The sequence below is a fragment of the Hyperolius riggenbachi genome, chromosome 10 (assembly GCF_040937935.1).
Source record: "Hyperolius riggenbachi isolate aHypRig1 chromosome 10, aHypRig1.pri, whole genome shotgun sequence".
In the NCBI taxonomy this organism is placed as follows: Eukaryota; Metazoa; Chordata; class Amphibia; order Anura; family Hyperoliidae; genus Hyperolius; species Hyperolius riggenbachi.
The window spans coordinates 190,968,746-190,986,831 of record NC_090655.1 but is presented as its reverse complement, the minus strand read 5'-3'; the positions used below and the strand labels follow the sequence as shown (position 1 = coordinate 190,986,831).

Here is an 18,086-nt window from a genome sequence, read left to right as displayed (position 1 = left end):
ATACTTTTCTCAGTCCCACTATCTTGCAAGGGGTGTGTGGGGCCAAGTCTGAGATTTCTAAAAGCTATACAAAAACACCTAGATGACTGGAACAGCAGTTCCAAAATTGCACTCTGCACTTGTTTAAACAAAACCAAAGCATTCCTGAGGTAAGATTGTGCTTTTTATGTTACTTTAAACAGCCACATTTGAACAATAAAATATTTGTGCAGGGTGTTTAACTTTTATACTGTCTTACAGAAACATTTAGATAGAAAAAGTTTGTTAGCAAGGTTGCAATATTCGGAAATACAGGGATTACTTGGGCTATAGGTATCCATCTCTGGTTATTGAAATATCTGCTTTCAGCTAAACAAGCACCATGTGGCTTTCCAGCTGTTACACTGGGCTAGGTATGACTAAAGTAGTGTAAAATTCTGGACCATCTGCAGCCCTGTCTCCACATGTCCTGTCTTCTTATACCTGAGGCATGGACGGGGTTAAAGCCATGGATTTTTTTTTTCACCCACTTTTCCTGTAAGGTTAAATACTGGCCTTTGAATTCCATGCACGCCCTGTGTGTATAAATACAAAGGGGGGGGAGCCTGGGAGTCTCTCTGGAATTCTGCCAGCTTGCTGGATCACTGGCTCTGCTGTTACAGAGAGAATGTGAAAAAAAAATTATCTCACCACTAGTTCTGCAGCAGTTTCCTTCCCTCTGAGCCCCAGCGTGATCCGGCTGTTTGGTACAGGGACACAGGACTGCACTGGAGAGAAGAGACTGCTGGATAGACTGTGTCTGCTCTGACAACATGCACATTATAATCCGTGGCACATTATTACTGCTAGTGATGCTGAATGGAAGCCTGACAGGTAATTCTACTCATGTCTGCTCAGGTATCTGGCACTGTGTCATACTGACCACTGCTTTATCTCTTCATGTTATCTGCTGCTTTACCTCTGCTGTTTTTGAAATAGTCCACCATACTGACCATTTGCAGCTTATTTGATAATGAATAGGATAAATGCAATAGTTGTGTCCTGATTTTAAAAGAAAAATATAGACATCTTATTTTGTTTGATAACGGCTCTGTTAAACCAAGTTGCTAACATGAGATGTTTTTTGACTTGGAACTGCACTTCTCTAGGGTACCACTAGCATACAGAACAGGATAAACATATGTTCCCTCAGCACACTGGGTACCTTTTGCACAGTACTTTCTAAACACTGGGTACCTTATTATTTAGTATTTATATAGCAACGACATCTTCCCGAAACGCTGTACAGAGTATATATTGTCTTGTCACTAACTTTCCCTCAGAGAGGCTCACAATCTAATCCCTACCATAGTCTTATGTCTATATGGTGTAATGTATGTATCTTAGTCTACAGCCAATTTAGGGGAAGCCAATTAACTTACCTGTATGTTTTTGGGATGTGGGAGGAAACCAGAGTGCCTGGAGGAAACCCACACAGACACGAGGACCACATACAAACTCCGTGTAGATAGTTTCTGGAATACCTTATGCACTGTACACTCAGCAAACTGAGTACCATATGTACTGTACAATCAGCACACTGGGTACCAGCAAGCTTATTGATAAAGACTGCGACCATCAGATGTTGTTTTTGACTTTGAACTGCACTTCTGTATGGTACCACTAGCATACAGATGCAGCAGGAACAGTCACAACCATGTACACTCGGCACACTGGGTACCATCTGAACTGTACACCCAGCACACTGGGTACCATATGTCCTATACACTCCACACACTGGGTACCAGCAAGCTTATTTATAAAGACTACTAACATCAGATGATGTTTTTTAAATTTGAAGTGCACTTCTCTATGGTACCACTAGCATACAGAATCACTTCTATTTGGATTCAGGCTAATACTGGTCAGACAGAGCAGAGTGGTTGGGGTGCTCAGCTTGTTGTGCTGTCAAGTTAGGAAGAGAGGAGGAGGGAAGGGGGAGTGCCAAGAAGACAATGTGACTGGGGGAAAACAACTGCTATCAAATAAGGTTTTCCAAACTGCTCAATTATTGATGTCCACTGAAATCAGGTATGTGCTGCCATCCTACACAGTCAAAAGTTCAAATCAATACAGATTAGATGATGGTCAGGTGACGGGCAATGACTTATAACCTAGACTAGTTGATGTCCATGGAATCTATATGCATTTAAAACAAATATTTATCATTTTTTAATATGGATTTGTGAGGGTTCTCCTTCCCCTAGCCATACACCTAGCCATACATGTTGCAGAGACCAGATATAAGGGATGCTGAATATTGTGTATGACAGTATACTGCTCCATCCTGTAAGGATATTCTTAAACATCTCTGCTTTTGTATTTGGATATCCTAATCCAAATCTAGAAATAATCAATGAACTGATTATTTTTTCCAATTTGCTGCAAATGTTGATTTGTATGCAGATTTAAACTAGACCAAACAAACACAGTTGCAACTGGCATTGATTAGTGTCTGCATTAAAATTGCAACAACATTTCCATATTTTAGGAAGGAATAGCACCTGCCTGAACACCAATCACCCATATCTCATGCAACCTAAATAGCTGTGTGGAGATTTAATTCCAGTAACCCTCCAGTTTTGTAATTGCCACAATAACAGTGATGGTGTAATACTGAAAAATATGTAAATACTTAAAGAGAATCTGTACTCTAAAATTCTTGCAATAAAAAGCATACCATTCTATTCATTAGGTTCTCCTGGGCCCCTCTGTGCTGTTTCTGCCACTCCCTGCTGCAATCCTGGCTTGTAATTGCCATTTTTATGCAGTGTTTACAAACAAAAGACATAGCAAGTGATACACTGAGAGTAGGTCAGTGTGTGAGTCATACAGAGTGTGCAGGGGGCCTGGAGAGGGTGTGTATAGCTTCTACCCAATCACAAGCAGCACATTCCAGCTCGACTGCCTCAGCCCGACAGAGGAGAGAAGATTAGATCATATAACAGAGATAATACAGCCACTGTGCAATTAGGAAAGGCTGCAGTTAGACAGAGCACATTAGAACAGGGATAGGAACTCATAGGATGGAAGAAATAAGGATGTCCAGTGAGAGGCTGTACTGCTGTAATGATGCCTCCAGAAGCCCACTTATCACTGGAGGTTGTATGGCTCCTGAGAAGTATGAACGTCAGGAGGTGGAGTGAGGAGGTGGGGGAGGAAGAGAGGCCCAGCTTAGAGTCAATGTTAAGGGGAGCAGGAGAGGGGGTACAAATAAAAAGTGTAGTGGAGGTAGAACATGTTTCTATGATTATTTTGTGCTTCTACCTAAAACCTTCTTTCTATACTGTGGCTGAATGGTGCTTCTACATATTGTGTTTTTGATTTGTAACTTGTGACTATTTTATAAGATTGTATGTAGTAGTATAATCCCGATGCTTTGAGATCTCATGTTGATTCCATCTGTGTTAAGGCAATACTATTTTTCTGTTTATATATTTTCCTTTTTTTTCTTTTGTTAGGTTACAAAATTTTCAAAAAAAAGATTGTAGGAAAAAAACCCAAAATATGTACATAGGCTTCAAGTAACAATATTTAACAAATTCAGATGCATAAAAACACTTGTGCAAAAATCGATGGGTATAAAAGTTTATAACAATTAAATGTTAGTCAAAACTAAAAAATATTATGTAATATTCCAAACAAGCAGTAAAGTTACATATTACACTTTTGTACCTTGTTGTAATATTACATCCTAAAATGTAGTAAGCTGTCCCCAAAGCGCTTGGGCTCAAATAATCCCTATGACCCATTGATCCACAGAATGCAACACTATTTTGGCAGTTTGACTGAGCAACTGCTGTTCAGTAGTGGCTTTTGAAAATACATTTTTGTGAAAGTGGTATTTTAAAGAGTAACTGTAACCCAGGATTGCTCTTCATCCCAAACAGTAGCCGATACCCCCTTTCACACCAACAACAATCTTTACCTTTTCTCGAATAGATCATCAGGGGGCCCTGTGTGGCGGATATTGTGGTGAAATCCCTCCCACAGTGATGTCAGGACCATAGTCCTCAGCAATAGAAGAAAAAGACTGAGTCTCTACCTGGATAAATGCAATTGTAGCACTATTTTATTGCACCATAGTGACAAATCCCTCCCACAGTGATGTCAGGACCATAGTCCTGACAGGTTGCTGTCTGTGAACCTTGTCCGGCTGCTTCCAACTACCATGCAAAAAGTATCTCTCTCTGTGCATAGAACTCTCAGTAACAAACAATTCGTATAGACCAGCTGGCAAAACTAAAGATGTCCCACCAGTGATATATTTCAGAAAGTAAATCAGGGATAGGAAAGATTTTACAGTGAACAAGCACTAATTCTATAAATGAATATTGTAAAAAAAATAAGCAATTTTATTCATTGTTATTTTCACTACAGTTCCTCTTTAAGCTGAGTGCACATGCACAGTTGCTGTCACCAGCAGGGATGGGACACAAAGCAGATGTGTGTACCATACTCCACACCTTTTTTTAGTGCAAGATCCAGGGGCTGTCATTTTTTTTCCACTGAATTGAAGCAGACCAAAAGGATTCCCTACCTAGGGATGGTTTCCATTGGATCACTAAGTGATGGACCAATGAGAATCCTCCCAGGGGAGGGATGATTCCCATTGGCCTGTTTCAATCCAAGAAGGGGCAGTGGTTCTTTTTCTGCCAGGGTTCCCAGCAGTATAGCGGCACATGTCCCTGAGGGTGGCCTCAAGTGGTAGGGAGATACAAAAGCAGACAGAAGGTGGTAGAAGACGAAAGAAGGTGGAGCTGACAGAAGGCAAAAGGGTATCCTAATCCAATGAAACGTAAAAAGCAAGCGGCTGTTCTCATCGGCTTTGATTGTTTCGATGAGCATCTGCAGCATATACAGTGTCTGGAATAATTGTGGATTCCGTGAGTTTGGGTTCCTGCACTGCAACGATTAGAACGGACTCCAAACCCAATGGACATGCTGGCATGTTTGAACGAATCCTTCATTTAACATAGGATCTCTGAAATATCCGTGGATCGAAAAATAGTTTTCTGGTCTAGTGTCAACCCCCTTTAGGCTAGAGGATGGCTGAAAGCATATAGAGTTAGTGCTATTGCAGTCGTGTACATGCACAGTCAATATATATTTAATAAATTCAGGGCTGCTAGAAATTTACTGTATAAGAAAAAGTTGAGAAAGTCCAGCCACATTGGTTTTCCAGCCTTCTCAGCTCTCCTATAACCTTCGTAAGTTTGTGGTCAATATAATGTGTTTATGTGAAGCTTTATGCACTAAAAGCTAAAATAGCAATCTGAAGAATTATCTGCCAAATCCCACCGGGTTTCAAGAACCTTCCTAACCAGACGATATTTTAATACTTCTCCCAAAATGACCGTCAAGAGAATGTGTCTGAGAAAGGAATGCTCATAAAACTGTAGCACTAATAATACATCTAAAAACGACATGAGACCGATGTCTTTTCAGAAGATTGGTAAGAATATTCCAGATTTCATAGGAAGGAATAAACCTAGAAGTGAAAAGAAAGTTTCTGTCTGCAGTAAACTGGTATTGGTATTTTTGTTGTTGTTGCATAATCTGCTGCTTTATTGTATGTAGGAGGTAAAATGACAGCAGTGATCCCGTATTAATTGCCTGGATCATAGAAGATGCTATAGAGCTCAGTGTTGCCAACTCATGTATTTATAACTGATACGTATGAATTACACTAGTTAGATGCAGTTTAGGCATTGATTATATATACTGTATTTTTGGTACTGTAAGGTGCTCTTGCCCATAAGACGCATCCAGGGGCATAGCAATAGGGGGTGCAGCGGTAGCGACCGCATCAGGGCCCTTGGGCCAGAGGGGCCCCGAATGGCCCTCCCTCAACTACAGTATTAGCTCTATATTGGTCCTGTGCTCATAATAATCATTTATATATATACTTTGAATAGTGGTAATCATTAACAAACTATTCCCCATCCCCTTCTTGCACCTCTGACATTGTAGTTGCCATTGGCAGCTTTTAGTGCGCCGTTTCAATTGCTATGTATAGAGTGCATGGGGGGCCCCATTGTAAAACTTGCATCGGGGCCCACAGCTCCTTAGCTACGCCACTGGACGCATCTAGGTTTAGAGGACAAAAACCATGGGGAAAAATACTAAACCTGTGAGCATCCATAGTACAGAGGTGGCTTGTGGAGCTTCTCCCCCCAAGCTGTCTCTAAGCTACACTGCCCAGCTACACTAACCACTGCTGCCCCCACCATCTACACTTACTAACAAGCTACACTAACTATACTTCCAGCTACACTATCTAACACCCACAGAGCATTGCCATTCATCTGCACGATATTACCTCTGCAAGGGGGCTCCGCTCTTGAAAAAAGTGAATGGTAACTTCTATAATCTTTTCATTTCAGCTCTCTTAATATAAATAAAGGTTTGTTTACTCAACTGGTATCAGTGCATAAAGATTGCAAGGTGCCTACATGTAGCAACTGTACAATCTTCCTGAGCATGGTCTGAAATCTAGCAAAGCATCTGGCTGCAGTCAGAAGGCTCAGACACACCCCATTTGCACACCAACCAATGAAGTATTTCAACAGCCCGAGATGTGGACCAATAGGGTAGTGGCAAAGCTACAGGCATATATTACATCTATAAAAAACATATTTTAGTTATACAATATTTGTAAAAAGATTTAGTTATTGGCAGCATCACAAGAGTACCAATTTTTAAAGGACACACTGCCCAAGATATATTGTATGTCTAAATGATTTTTCTACAGTCTGTGATAATTTGCTCAGCTGCCTGTGCAGGCAGGCAGCTTTTTGACCATTGTGTAGGTTTGCACGCTGCAGGACTCTGGAAAGAAGAGCTTCTGTCAGTTTTGCAGCTTGTGCTTGCTGAGGAATTTGCATACATGTCATGCAAATTGCCTGGCCACATTCATTGGAGGTGTGTACTATAAGTACTGTGTGTGTCCCACAATGCTTTGCTGTTCATAAGGATTTCGTCCTATGTAACACTCCTGGTGGGCGTCAGCCTTACGCTCTGTTTGAAGATCAGCTTAGAGTAATTCCTGAATCTGCGCTAGGCAGGTTTTCCCTAGTGCAGTTAGGATTGTTTATCTGTTTGTTTGTTCTGTTGCCATTGTCCTGTCCCAACGGTGGTCGACAGGAAATGGTTCTGATCTCTGTTCTTGGAGTAGAGCTGGTGCAGCGGTTGCTACCAGCTATCTCTTCTGATCTGTCTCTTTGGATCGCGCTAGCCACTTTTCGCTAGGGCTGTGGATCCTTCTGTTCTGTCGCCTGGGATCGCGTTAGCCACTTTTCACTAGCGCTGTGGATCCTTCTGTTCTGTCTCCTGGGATCGCGCTAGCCACTTTCCGCTAGTGCTGTGGATCCTTCTGTTCTGCTACTCTGTACCTGGGTCGCGCTAGCCACTTTCGCTAGTGCTGTGGATCCTATCTCTCGCTTGTCCCTGTCTTCGTGTGTCTGTCTTGTCTGCTACGACCGCTTGCGGAAGGCTCGGTGAGGTAACCGTTAAGCAAGCGCTCGCGTCCTCTGTTACATGTTTGTCTGTCGATGGTTAGTTAGGCGTGCTTGTCTCTATTGTGCTTATCACGTGGAGACCGCGCATAACCACGTGCACTGTTGCGAATGAGTGCGGTGTTCGCGGTTAGCTAGCGTTTGTTATTTTCTGCACCTCCTCATTGTATGATTTGCTGTGCCTTTGCTAACCTCGTATTCTGTTCTGATCTGCCTTGTGTCACGTCTGGCGATCGCACCTCTCGCGATCGCGTTCCTGTTTCATATCTGCTGTTGTGTGTGCGGAGTGACGACTAGGTTGGCGCACACACATACAACCTGTCCCTTTGCTCGTCTCATTCGCAATCGCCTCTCTTGCGATTGCGTTCTGCGCTTCGTACAATTCCTGTCTGGCATTTGTGGAGGTACAGAGGATTGGTTCCTCTGCACTCCCCAGCGCCATCTGCCGACAGGAATTTTCCCTCTACGGGTGCGTAGCACCTTTTGCTGGGTGCCTGCAAATATACGCTTGTGGAGGATTTCCATTGTGTCAGCGCACGCGTTGTGCGCTGATCACGGAGAAAGTTCCACAATCGTTACACAGTCAAAGTGAAAACATTAAAATTGGTATGGAGGTCTGTTTAAACGTCACAATATAGTTAAACCCATTAAAATATCACAACAGATTTTGTAAATGTAGGCCTCAGTTCTTAAGAGGCTGTATGAGATTCGCATTGGCCACCTGCAAGACTTCAGCACTTTTGGAACAAGATAAGCTGCGGACTATGGGAAGTAGAGCTTAGCAACAGCTGGAAGGATGAAATACATTACAGCCGGAGCTCTTCATAATGTTATTTTTCATGCAGTTTGGACAGACAGCATATTGCTGCTCTTTTGCTAATGTTAATGAAATGCTAACGAGAATAAAACAGTTTACATAACAAGGAGTCAGTGACCAGATATTCACCTCCAATAAAAGCATAAGTCTCAGCTAACTAGGCCATTAACAGCGACATAGCACTAGAAAGTAGCGTGCAGATACTATCAGATGACAGCGGGAAAGCGTTTACAGTGTTCCTGGCCAGCTGGAGGCCATGTGATAGGATAAGCATAAGCCGAGGACAACAGATTACACAAGACAAGCGAGAACTACCCACACACAAGATAAAAGTTGCTCACTGGAAGCAAAAAAATTCTGCAAATTTGTTTGATCAATTGATTTTTTTTTAGCATGATTATAGCACAAAGTCAGTAGACTGGGTTGGATTTTTAATGATGGATTTCAGTGGACAAATTGAGTATGATACAGTGGCCAATTCAATAAACCTTTCTTGTGAGTTTATCTCAAAAAAATGATTTCTCATTTCTTCCCCTATGCTTCTCCAAAAATAAGACCGTGTCATATTAATTTTTGCACCAAACGATGTGCTAGGATTTATTTTCAGGTATGTCATATTTCAATGAACACACAAGTTCCTGTGCTGTGTGTCCTTCTGCCTTCCCCACTGTGCCACCTCTTTCTCTGCTGAGTCCACATCTTGGTTGCCTAGGCCCCCCTTTTACCTTTAGTGTCCTCCTGGTATCCCACTCTGTACTCGTGTTCTCTTCTATCCCATGTCCTCATGGGGTCTCCCTGCATCCTCCTCCTCTTACCCCCATCTCCATGCTGCACTGTCCCGTGTCCTCCAATGTCCCCCAGCATCCTCTTCTTTCCTCCAGCTCCATGCCACTGTGTCCCCTCTGTTCAGCCTGTGGGGAAAAAAGTATGGCAACGTGTGTTTCTACTGGAGCTGATGGTCTTGCATGTGGGACTATGGTTCCATTATAGAGCCAATCACTGCACCCCCTGAGTAGCACCGAGTGCAGTGATTGGCCCAATAACGGAGCCATGCCCGCGAGACCATCGGCTCCAGTAGGGACATAAGTTGCCATACTTTTTCCCCTTACTGTCGCTAGGGCTTACTTTTGGGGTAGGGCTTATATTTCGGTCATGCTAGAAATTTCTGCAAGGGCTTACTTTCAGGGGATGTCTTAATTTTGGGGAAAGAGGGTATAAAATACACTTGCTGCAAGTGAATTGTACAGAAAAGTAGGTAAGAGAAGTAATATACTTTTCTTGTGAAAAAACTCGGGAGAAATTTTTATCAAATCAGGGCCAGTATGTTTTTGGAAACACCCCTAACCCTTTTCTCCTTGTCCGACAAATAAATCGGCCTCAAACACTGGTTCACACGACAGCTGGGGGCCCCGGACTCTCTCACTGGCCGGGGCCCTCAACTACCATGCGATAATAAAGAGAAGTGCAGGTGGGCCCCGGACCTCTCACCATCAGGTAATTCACCCCCACTGCCTCTATACTTAATGCTAACTGCAACACACACAATTGCTCACTCCCAGCTCTAGCAATTTTCTACCTTTATCTGGTCAGCAGGCGCCTGTCAGCCAATCAGGTGCACAGTTATACACTCTTTGCCTGCCGTTCTAAATCTAGCAGGAATTGCATAAATTAGGCAGCATTCAGGTGGGAGGCTTCGGTTGGACGTAATCATAGATTATGTCGCTAGCAGGACTGCCCCGTGCAGGTTTCCCTCCCACAGGGGTCCCTCCATAACCACTCACCTGTCACCCCCATCCTGGAAGCTGCAAAAAAAAAAAAGAATTTAAAACCACAAACACTGGTTCACACGACAGCTGGGGGCAATGGACACTCTCACTGGCCGGGACCCCCAAACCACCATGCGATAACTAGAGGGAGGTGCGGGTGTGCTCCGGACCTCTCAAAACCAGGCAATTCACCCCCACTGCCTCTATACTGAATGCTGACACACAATTGCTCACTCCCAGCTCTACCTTTAAAATCGGCCTGCAGTCTATTGTTACCCCACAGGCTGTCCAGCTTCCAGCGTGATAGGCATGCAATGGCAGAAAGTTGCTTAAACAAACTCAGAGCTGTAAAATTAAAAAGATTGTGTACATACCTGGGGCTTCCTCCAGCCGCATCCGCTCCGGTCGATCCCACGCCGCCAACCTACGCTGCCCACAGCTTCGGGAACTGGGTCCCGTCACGGACGTCAGATGCGGCCAGCTACGCAGGAGAAGTGCACCATCTGTGTATCTGTCCAGTGGCTGCTGGAGAGATAAGAGATATGCAAACCGTGCTCTTCTCTTACGTTAGACTGGCTCTGACGCAAGTGTGGGGACCTGGTTCCCGAAGCTGCGGGCAGCGGAGGACGGTGGCATGGGAGCGAACGGGGAGGGAGGTGGAGCTGGAGGAAGCCCCAGGTATGTATACAATCTTTAATTTCACAGCTCTGGTACACTTTCATGTGTCATGGTTGTTCATTAGTGCAAAGTAAAACATTTGTGTAATGAATTAATTGATATTCTGTCACCATTACCTGCTTCAAACGAATGTGTAATTAAGATGGATAATAAAAACAACAATTTAGTGGAAGAGAGAAGGACTGTCCTGAGAACTTTACTAAATTGGCTTCAGGTCTTCTGAGTATATTCCTTGGCTAAAGTGCTTTGGGCTTTCCCACCACTTCAACACAACTTAAAGGACACCTGAAGTGAGCATATGGAGACTGTCATATTTCATTTCTTTTAAACAATACCAGTTGCATGTCTTGCTCATATTTTTGTTCAGTAGTGTCTGAATCAGACACCTGAAACAAGTATGAAGCTAATCCAGACTTCAGTCAGAAACAACAGTATGCTTGTTCAGAGTCTAAGCTAAAAGTATTTAAGTATCATTAGGACAGCCAGGCAATGAACATTGTTTAAAAGGAAATGAATATGGAAGCCTCCATCTCCCTCTCACTTCAGATGTCCTTTAAGAAGCTTACTGGGTCTTTGGCCTTTTTACTAAGGTGGGGGGCTCCCTTAAAGGGGTTCTCTTGAAGTTTAAAAAAAAAAACTGCCACTTACCTGGAGCTTCTATCAGCCGCCTGCAGCTGGAATGTCCGGCACCGTCCTCCTCTGATGGGCCGTTCCCCGCCGTCGCCACTGGTGTAATTATTCGTCTAACTAGATGAATAGAAGTGTGGCTGCGCGCGTCAGCTTACTGCACAGGCGCAGTACGAAGTTTTCCTGTACTGCGTCTGCGCAGTAAGCGGCCATGGCCGCGCAGCCACACTTCTTTTCATCTAGTTAGACGAATAAATTACACCGGCGGCGGGGAACAGCGCATCAGAGGAGGACATTCCAGCTGCAGGGGCCGGTAGAAGCCCCAGGTAAGTGGCAGTTTTTGCTTTTTTAAAACTTCCAGAGAACCCCTTTAATCAGCACCATTTTTTGTGCATATTTTTGTTTGACTTAAAAGGTTTAGTGTTGGTGCTAGGCTGGCCAAGGTGCCCATTACATCTGATGTTAGGTTGTTACTGGTTTTTCTCATTGGGTTTCCGTCTCTATGGGCAGTTTTAAGTACAGGTATGCTTTCCTATGGTGTTCTCCCTTTCCAGTTATTACTTGGAGGACTTTTCAGCATTTCTCCAGTGGATAGTTTTTTGAGCAACATCAATCAGGAGATCTTTTGCACTGGATCTGGATTTTGTTTTTTGGTGATCTTAGTTGAGAGGATTGCCAGAAGGTGCCTAAGAAGGTGCTGACAGGATATGCAGCATGTTGTAAGTTCTAACTGTTCTATAAGATGCCTCATCCATCTGATGTCCATTTGTAAAAACACAATCTGCAATACATTATCTTATCACATAATCCGTTATATTTTGCAGTGGTTTCCAGTCAAGATGTTGTAATACTTTGGCTACAGAACATTGTAAATTGTAGTCACTGGGAGTATCCAGTTGCGCACAAACCTATGTATCTCTGTGTAATTTAAATATTGTGTCTGACACCACACAGTCTGTGCCCCCAGCAAAGCAAGATCACCAGAAATTACCACAAGTGCTGAGGAATTAGCTCCAGAGCAGTCTGCCAGTTATTGCTTCAGTATGCTCCATATTGTTCAGATAGAATTGAAGGATTTATTAATGGAAAAATCTTTCTGTGTGAAAATTCTTCAGGTAAGAAGACTTTAAAATCTTACAAAACAGCAAACTAAAGTCAACAGTCTAATAATGAGGGTTTACGTAAAAGTTAACAACTATTATTAGCTAACAGCAACTATTGTTAACCAATAGCAACCAAGGAAGCATTCTTGACTAGTGCTTTTAGACTGCTTGTCATGATTTGCTCAGCTGCCTGTGCAGGCAGCCAGCCTTTTGACCATTGTGTAGGTTTGCATGCTGCAGGACTCTGGAAAGAAGAGCTTCTGTCAGTTTTGCAGCTTGTGCTTGCAGAGGAATTTGCATACGTTGTCATGCAAATTGCCTGGCCACATTCATTGGAGGCGTGTACTATAAGTACTATGTCTTTCCCACAATGCTTCGCTGTTCATAAGGATTTTGCCCTGTGTAACACTCCTGCCGGGAGTGTCAGCCATGCTCTTTGTTTGAAGTTCAGCTTAGAGTAATTCCTGAATCTGCGCTAGGCAGGTTTTCCCTAGTGCAGTTAGGATTGTATTATCTGTTTGTATGTTCTGTTGCCATTGTCCTGTCCCAACGGTGGTCGAGAGGAAATGGTTCTGATCTCTGTTCTTGGAGTATAGCTGGTGCAGCGGTTGCTACCAGCTATCTCTTCTGTTCTGTCTCCTGGGATCGCGCTAGCTACTTTTTGCTAGCGCTGGGGATCCTTCTGTTCTGCAACTCTGTCTCCTGGGATCGCGCTAGCCACTTTTCGCTAGCGCTGGGGATCCTTCTGTTCTGTCTCCTGGGATCGCGCTAGCCACTTTTCGCTAGCGCTGGGGATCCTTCTGTTCTGTCTCCTGGGATCGCGCTAGCCACTTTTCGCTAGCGCTGGGGATCCTATCTCTCGCTTGTCCCTGTTTTCGTGTGTCTGTCTTGTCTGCTACGCTTGCTGGAGGCTCGGTGAGGTAACCGTTAAGCAAGCGTACGCGTCCTCTGTTTCATGTTTGTCTGTCAATGGTTAGTTAGGCGTGCTTGTCTCTATTGTGCTTATCACGTGGAGACCGCGCATAACCGCGTGCACTGTTGCGAATGAGTGCGGTGTCCACGGTTAGCTAGCGTTTGTTATTTTCCTGGTTATTCTCATTGTATTATTTGCTGTGCCTTTGCTAACCTCGTATTCTGTTCTGATCTGCCTTGGGTCACGTCTGGCGATCGCACCTCTCGCGATCACGTTCCTATTTCATATCTGCTGTTGTGTGTGCGCGGTCGCGGGGTGGCGACTAGATTGGCGCACACACATACAATCTGTCCCTTTGCTCGTTCTCATTCGCAATCGCCTCTCTTGCGATTGCGTTCTGCGCTTCGTACAAATTCCTGTCTGGCATTTGTGGAGGTACAGAGGATTGGTTCCTCTGCACTCCCCAGCGCCATCTGCCGACAGGAATTTTCCCTCTACGGGTGCGTAGCACCTTTTGCCGGGTGCCTGCAAATATACGCTTGTGGAGGATTTCCGCCGTATCAGCGCACGCGTTGTGCGCTGATCACGGAGAAAGTTCCACAATCGTTACAGTATGAACAGCCCAACCCAAAACCCCAGTGTAGACGGAATTTCTGATTTGTACGATTTTGTCGAGTTTGGGTCCTGTGTCTTTAAGAGCTTTAAAAGGCTAAATTCAGAGACCAAAGGCGGAATTTCTTTCTGAATGTGTGAGATTTTGTCTGAATCCCACCTTTCAGATTTCTGATCCGTCCACGTCGGCTCTTCTGTTTGCCTATGTGCTCTTAAAAGACGGTTTGTTCACCTGGGCGTATAATCTGTTAAAAATCAATTCTTGGAATGGTAATCTGTATCAGTTGCTTGCAGTGATATTCTCTCACTGGTTTAAACTGCCTGGCTTACCACCTGCTCTGATTGAGTGTGTAGCTGCTGATAAGTCAGCTGATCTTTCCCTTCCATGCAAAACTTTTCAGTATGACAATCAGTTCAATGTGTCTGTTGCCACTTCAGGTTTTAAACAGCAGACATGCAAAGTGGCTAAAAAGAGAAAAACTAAAAAACGCAAGCATCGGAATAAAACACTCCCTATTGATGTTTGTAATGATGTTGTTCCGTCTCCGGCTTTTTTGCCCCAATCCAAACCTCAGGTGGATCCTGCTATAGGTAGGATCGCACACTACATTAAAGCAGTTAAAAAATCTGTTCTTGTTCCTGAACTCCACCCCTATGGAGATTATTTGGATACTGGCCTGTTTGAACCCCCATTTGCTTCCTGGGATATTGGGGCCTTGCTGGAAGAATTCGATTTTGATTGGAAAGCCTTTTGCGATTTTTACATCGCAAAAAGCGAAGATGTCTTGAATGCTTGTCTCGATTATTATTATTATTATTATTATTATTTAGTATTTATACAGCGCCGACATATTACGCAGCGCTGTACAGTATATATATATTGTCTTGTCACTAACTGTCCCTCAAAGGAGCTCACAATCTAATCCCTACTATTATCATATGTCTATGTTTGTATTATGTAGTGTAAGTACTGTAGTCTAGGGCCAATTTAGGGATGAGCCAATTAACTTATCTGTATGTTTTTGGGATGTGGGAGGAAACCGGAGTACCCGGAGGAAACCCACGCAGACACGGGGAGAACATACAAACTCCTTGCAGATGGTGCCCTGGCTGGGATTCAAACCGGGGTCCCAGCGCTGCAAGGCGAGAGCGCTAACCACTACGCCACCGTGCTGCCCCGTGATTCAATGTACCTTCTGATTGATTCCGATGAATGTGAAAAGGATGATGTGGATCTGGTGATCTATGTATGGCAAACGATTTTGGATGAGTTGCACACACACCAACCAATTGATTCCAATAAAGAGACATTGTTGCCGGATGATTGTTCCTGCCTTTCTGGGGTAAAGCATGTGAGTCTTGACTTTGTGCAATCTGAAATGAATGAGTGTGCTGCTGTGGTTGATTCCTGTGCGAATCCTGAAGGATTCGCTCCTGACAGTGTGCAGTTTGAATCTGTGCGATCTGATGCCTGTTTCTCGGATGTTCCTGCAGATTGTGATCGGCATGAGTCTGCCGGTTTCCTCAAGGATGTGTGGGATCCTTTGTCATTTAGAAACAGATCTTTGAGATCTTCCGTCTGTGACCCTGCTATGGGAAAATTTCTCGACTATGCAGCATCAAAAGTAAAATTATTATGCCTAATAAAGTTTATCCTGTTAATGTCGCTATTTCTTCTGCAAATGAGTCTCTGTCTCACCCTGTTCTCACCTGTGAGGGCCCGTTGCCTGGGGATAGTTGCTCCAGCGTTTCGGTCCTAGATGCCTTGCAGTCTGCTCCGCAGATCGCGGAGGTTTGCGCTATAGAAGCGTCAGTTTCACAACCTAAAGTGAATTTTGATTCGCAGGTTTTGCATTTTGATTCCTCGGATTCGACATTGTTAGCCGAATCTAAGAGTGAGACAGCGCTTCGGTTTTGCGAATCTGATGCTGAACCCTCTTTGCCTTATTCAGAGACGCTTTCTCTGAACCTGCCCTGTACCATGAATAAAAACATGTTTTCCTTTCACACTGACGTTTGTGAGCCCCTTTCTTGCTCTGAGGGAGGTTCTGACTCTCCACCCTGTACTCTGGATGAGTCAATATTGCCTTGTACAATATCTCCTGCCCTGCCCCTAGAGGCTCGTCTAGGTATTGCTGCTATTTTTACCTGTTTTTCTGCAGTTTTGGAGTTACAAGCTAGTTTGACTGCCACACAGAATTCTGGGTACAGTGAGAATGAAGTTAGGGAGTCAGTGTGTGTTCCAGTAAATATACCTGTACATTCCCCTCATGATGATGAGATCCAGTCTCAGGTTATGGTGGAACCATTCCTGGGACATCTGCCCTGTCCACAAAATAAAGTTCCAGTTTTGCCCTGTAACATGGATAGTTCAGAATCCTTCTTAGAAAACTTGAAAAATGATGTTCTGGAGGTCTCCGAGTTCCTCCCAAAGGGTGCAGAACTTGTAGGAGATGTCTCCTGCCCCCCAAGTCCTTCTGAGGTGTTGCCCTCTTCCGTAGGCATTGCTGCCTTGCTGGCTACCTTTTCAGCTCTGGTGGAGCTTCAGTCATGTGTAGTCAATGATGATATTGCAGTCACAGAAATTTCCGAATTTGAATCCGAGTCTTCTTTTGAAAGTCCAGTGCTTGAGACCATTGCTCGTGATGATTCTCTGTCCGGTCTTGGTTTTGGTTTCCTCATGTCGGACTCTGAGGTTGGCAGTTCCCCAACATGTCCTGAGGTTTCTCCTGTGCTGGTGTACCCAAATGTGCTCTGTGACCCAGAAAGCCCAAGTGTGCCTCAGTTACCAGCATACTCAGATGCTTTCTCGGTGGAGACATGTTCTGACTTAGCCTGCCTGCTTGCATGCCCAGAAGTGGTCCCTGAAAGTGTTGATCTTGATGGGTGTCCTCGTAATTCTGAATCCGGAATTGTCATTGGTTCCATGGGGGTTCTTGGTAATTCTCCATGTGAGCCTGGTGATGGTTCTGCCCTCTTGGGATCTCTGTGGAGCTTCAAAAGGTTCTGGGAGATTCCGGGAGAAATTTTGCTTGGTCCCCTGGATAAGATCAACGGTGGCTTTTGTGTTGTAAGGGACACTTCGAACAGGTATTGTGGCAGGTTTGGTATTTTCGGACGCTCCTTGGAAGGTGGTGGGTATTGTCTGGAGGGTGTCGATGGCTTCTTCTCCGGCGGTCACAGTCCTGATGGGTGTTATACTGAGACTGGTAGTACTGATGGGCATGTTTCGGTGGCTTCTGTTTCCGATGAGGTCGGTTTCGGGTGGACTGACTCTGGAATTGGACCTTGTCGGGCTGCCCCGACCTTCATGAGTCTTCAGTTTGAGTCTGTTGCTAATAGCAGTTTTGAGGGTCGTCTGGAATTCGACCCTAGAGGGGGGGGGGGTACTGTGATGATTTGCTCAGCTGCCTGTGCAGGCAGCCAGCCTTTTGACCATTGTGTAGGTTTGCATGCTGCAGGACTCTGGCCACATTCATTGGAGGCGTGTACTATAAGTACTATGTCTTTCCCACAATGCTTCGCTGTTCATTCATAAGGATTTTGTCCTGTGTAACACTCCTGCCGGGAGTGTCAGCCATGCTCTTTGTTTGAAGTTCAGCTTAGAGTAATTCCTGAATCTGCGCTAGGCAGGTTTTCCCTAGTGCAGTTAGGATTGTATTATCTGTTTGTATGTTCTGTTGCCATTGTCCTGTCCCAACGATGGTCGAGAGGAAATGGTTCTGATCTCTATTCTTGGAGTATAGCTGGTGCAGCGGTTGCTACCAGCTATCTCTTCTGTTCTGTCTCCTGGGATCGCGCTAGCTACTTTTTGCTAGCGCTGGGGATCCTTCTGTTCTGCAACTCTGTCTCCTGGGATCGCGCTAGCCACTTTTCGCTAGCGCTGGGGATCCTTCTGTTCTGTCTCCTGGGATCGCGCTAGCCACTTTTCGCTAGCGCTGGGGATCCTATCTCTCGCTTGTCCCTGTTTTCGTGTGTCTGTCTTGTCTGCTACGCTTGCTGGAGGCTCGGTGAGGTAACCGTTAAGCAAGCGTA

The 18,086-nt window shown here is 44.5% G+C and overlaps 1 protein-coding gene across 4 annotated transcripts in view; it reads left to right on the top strand.

Annotated features, from left to right (window-relative positions):
• The first annotated feature begins 646 nt into the window (after window positions 1-646).
• PLAC9 (placenta associated 9) overlaps window positions 647-18,086 on the top strand; it is a 64,627-nt gene continuing 47,187 nt past the window's right edge. For 3 of the 4 annotated variants that reach the window (XR_011024312.1, XR_011024313.1, XM_068255462.1), the window contains exon 1: window positions 647-852. Coding sequence is in view for 2 of the 4 variants with exons in the window: in XM_068255462.1 (XP_068111563.1) it covers window positions 792-852 (61 nt within the window). In the remaining 2 variants the exon portion in view is untranslated. The remainder of the gene's footprint in view (window positions 853-18,086) is intronic. The other variant, XM_068255463.1, reaches the window with a different exon arrangement.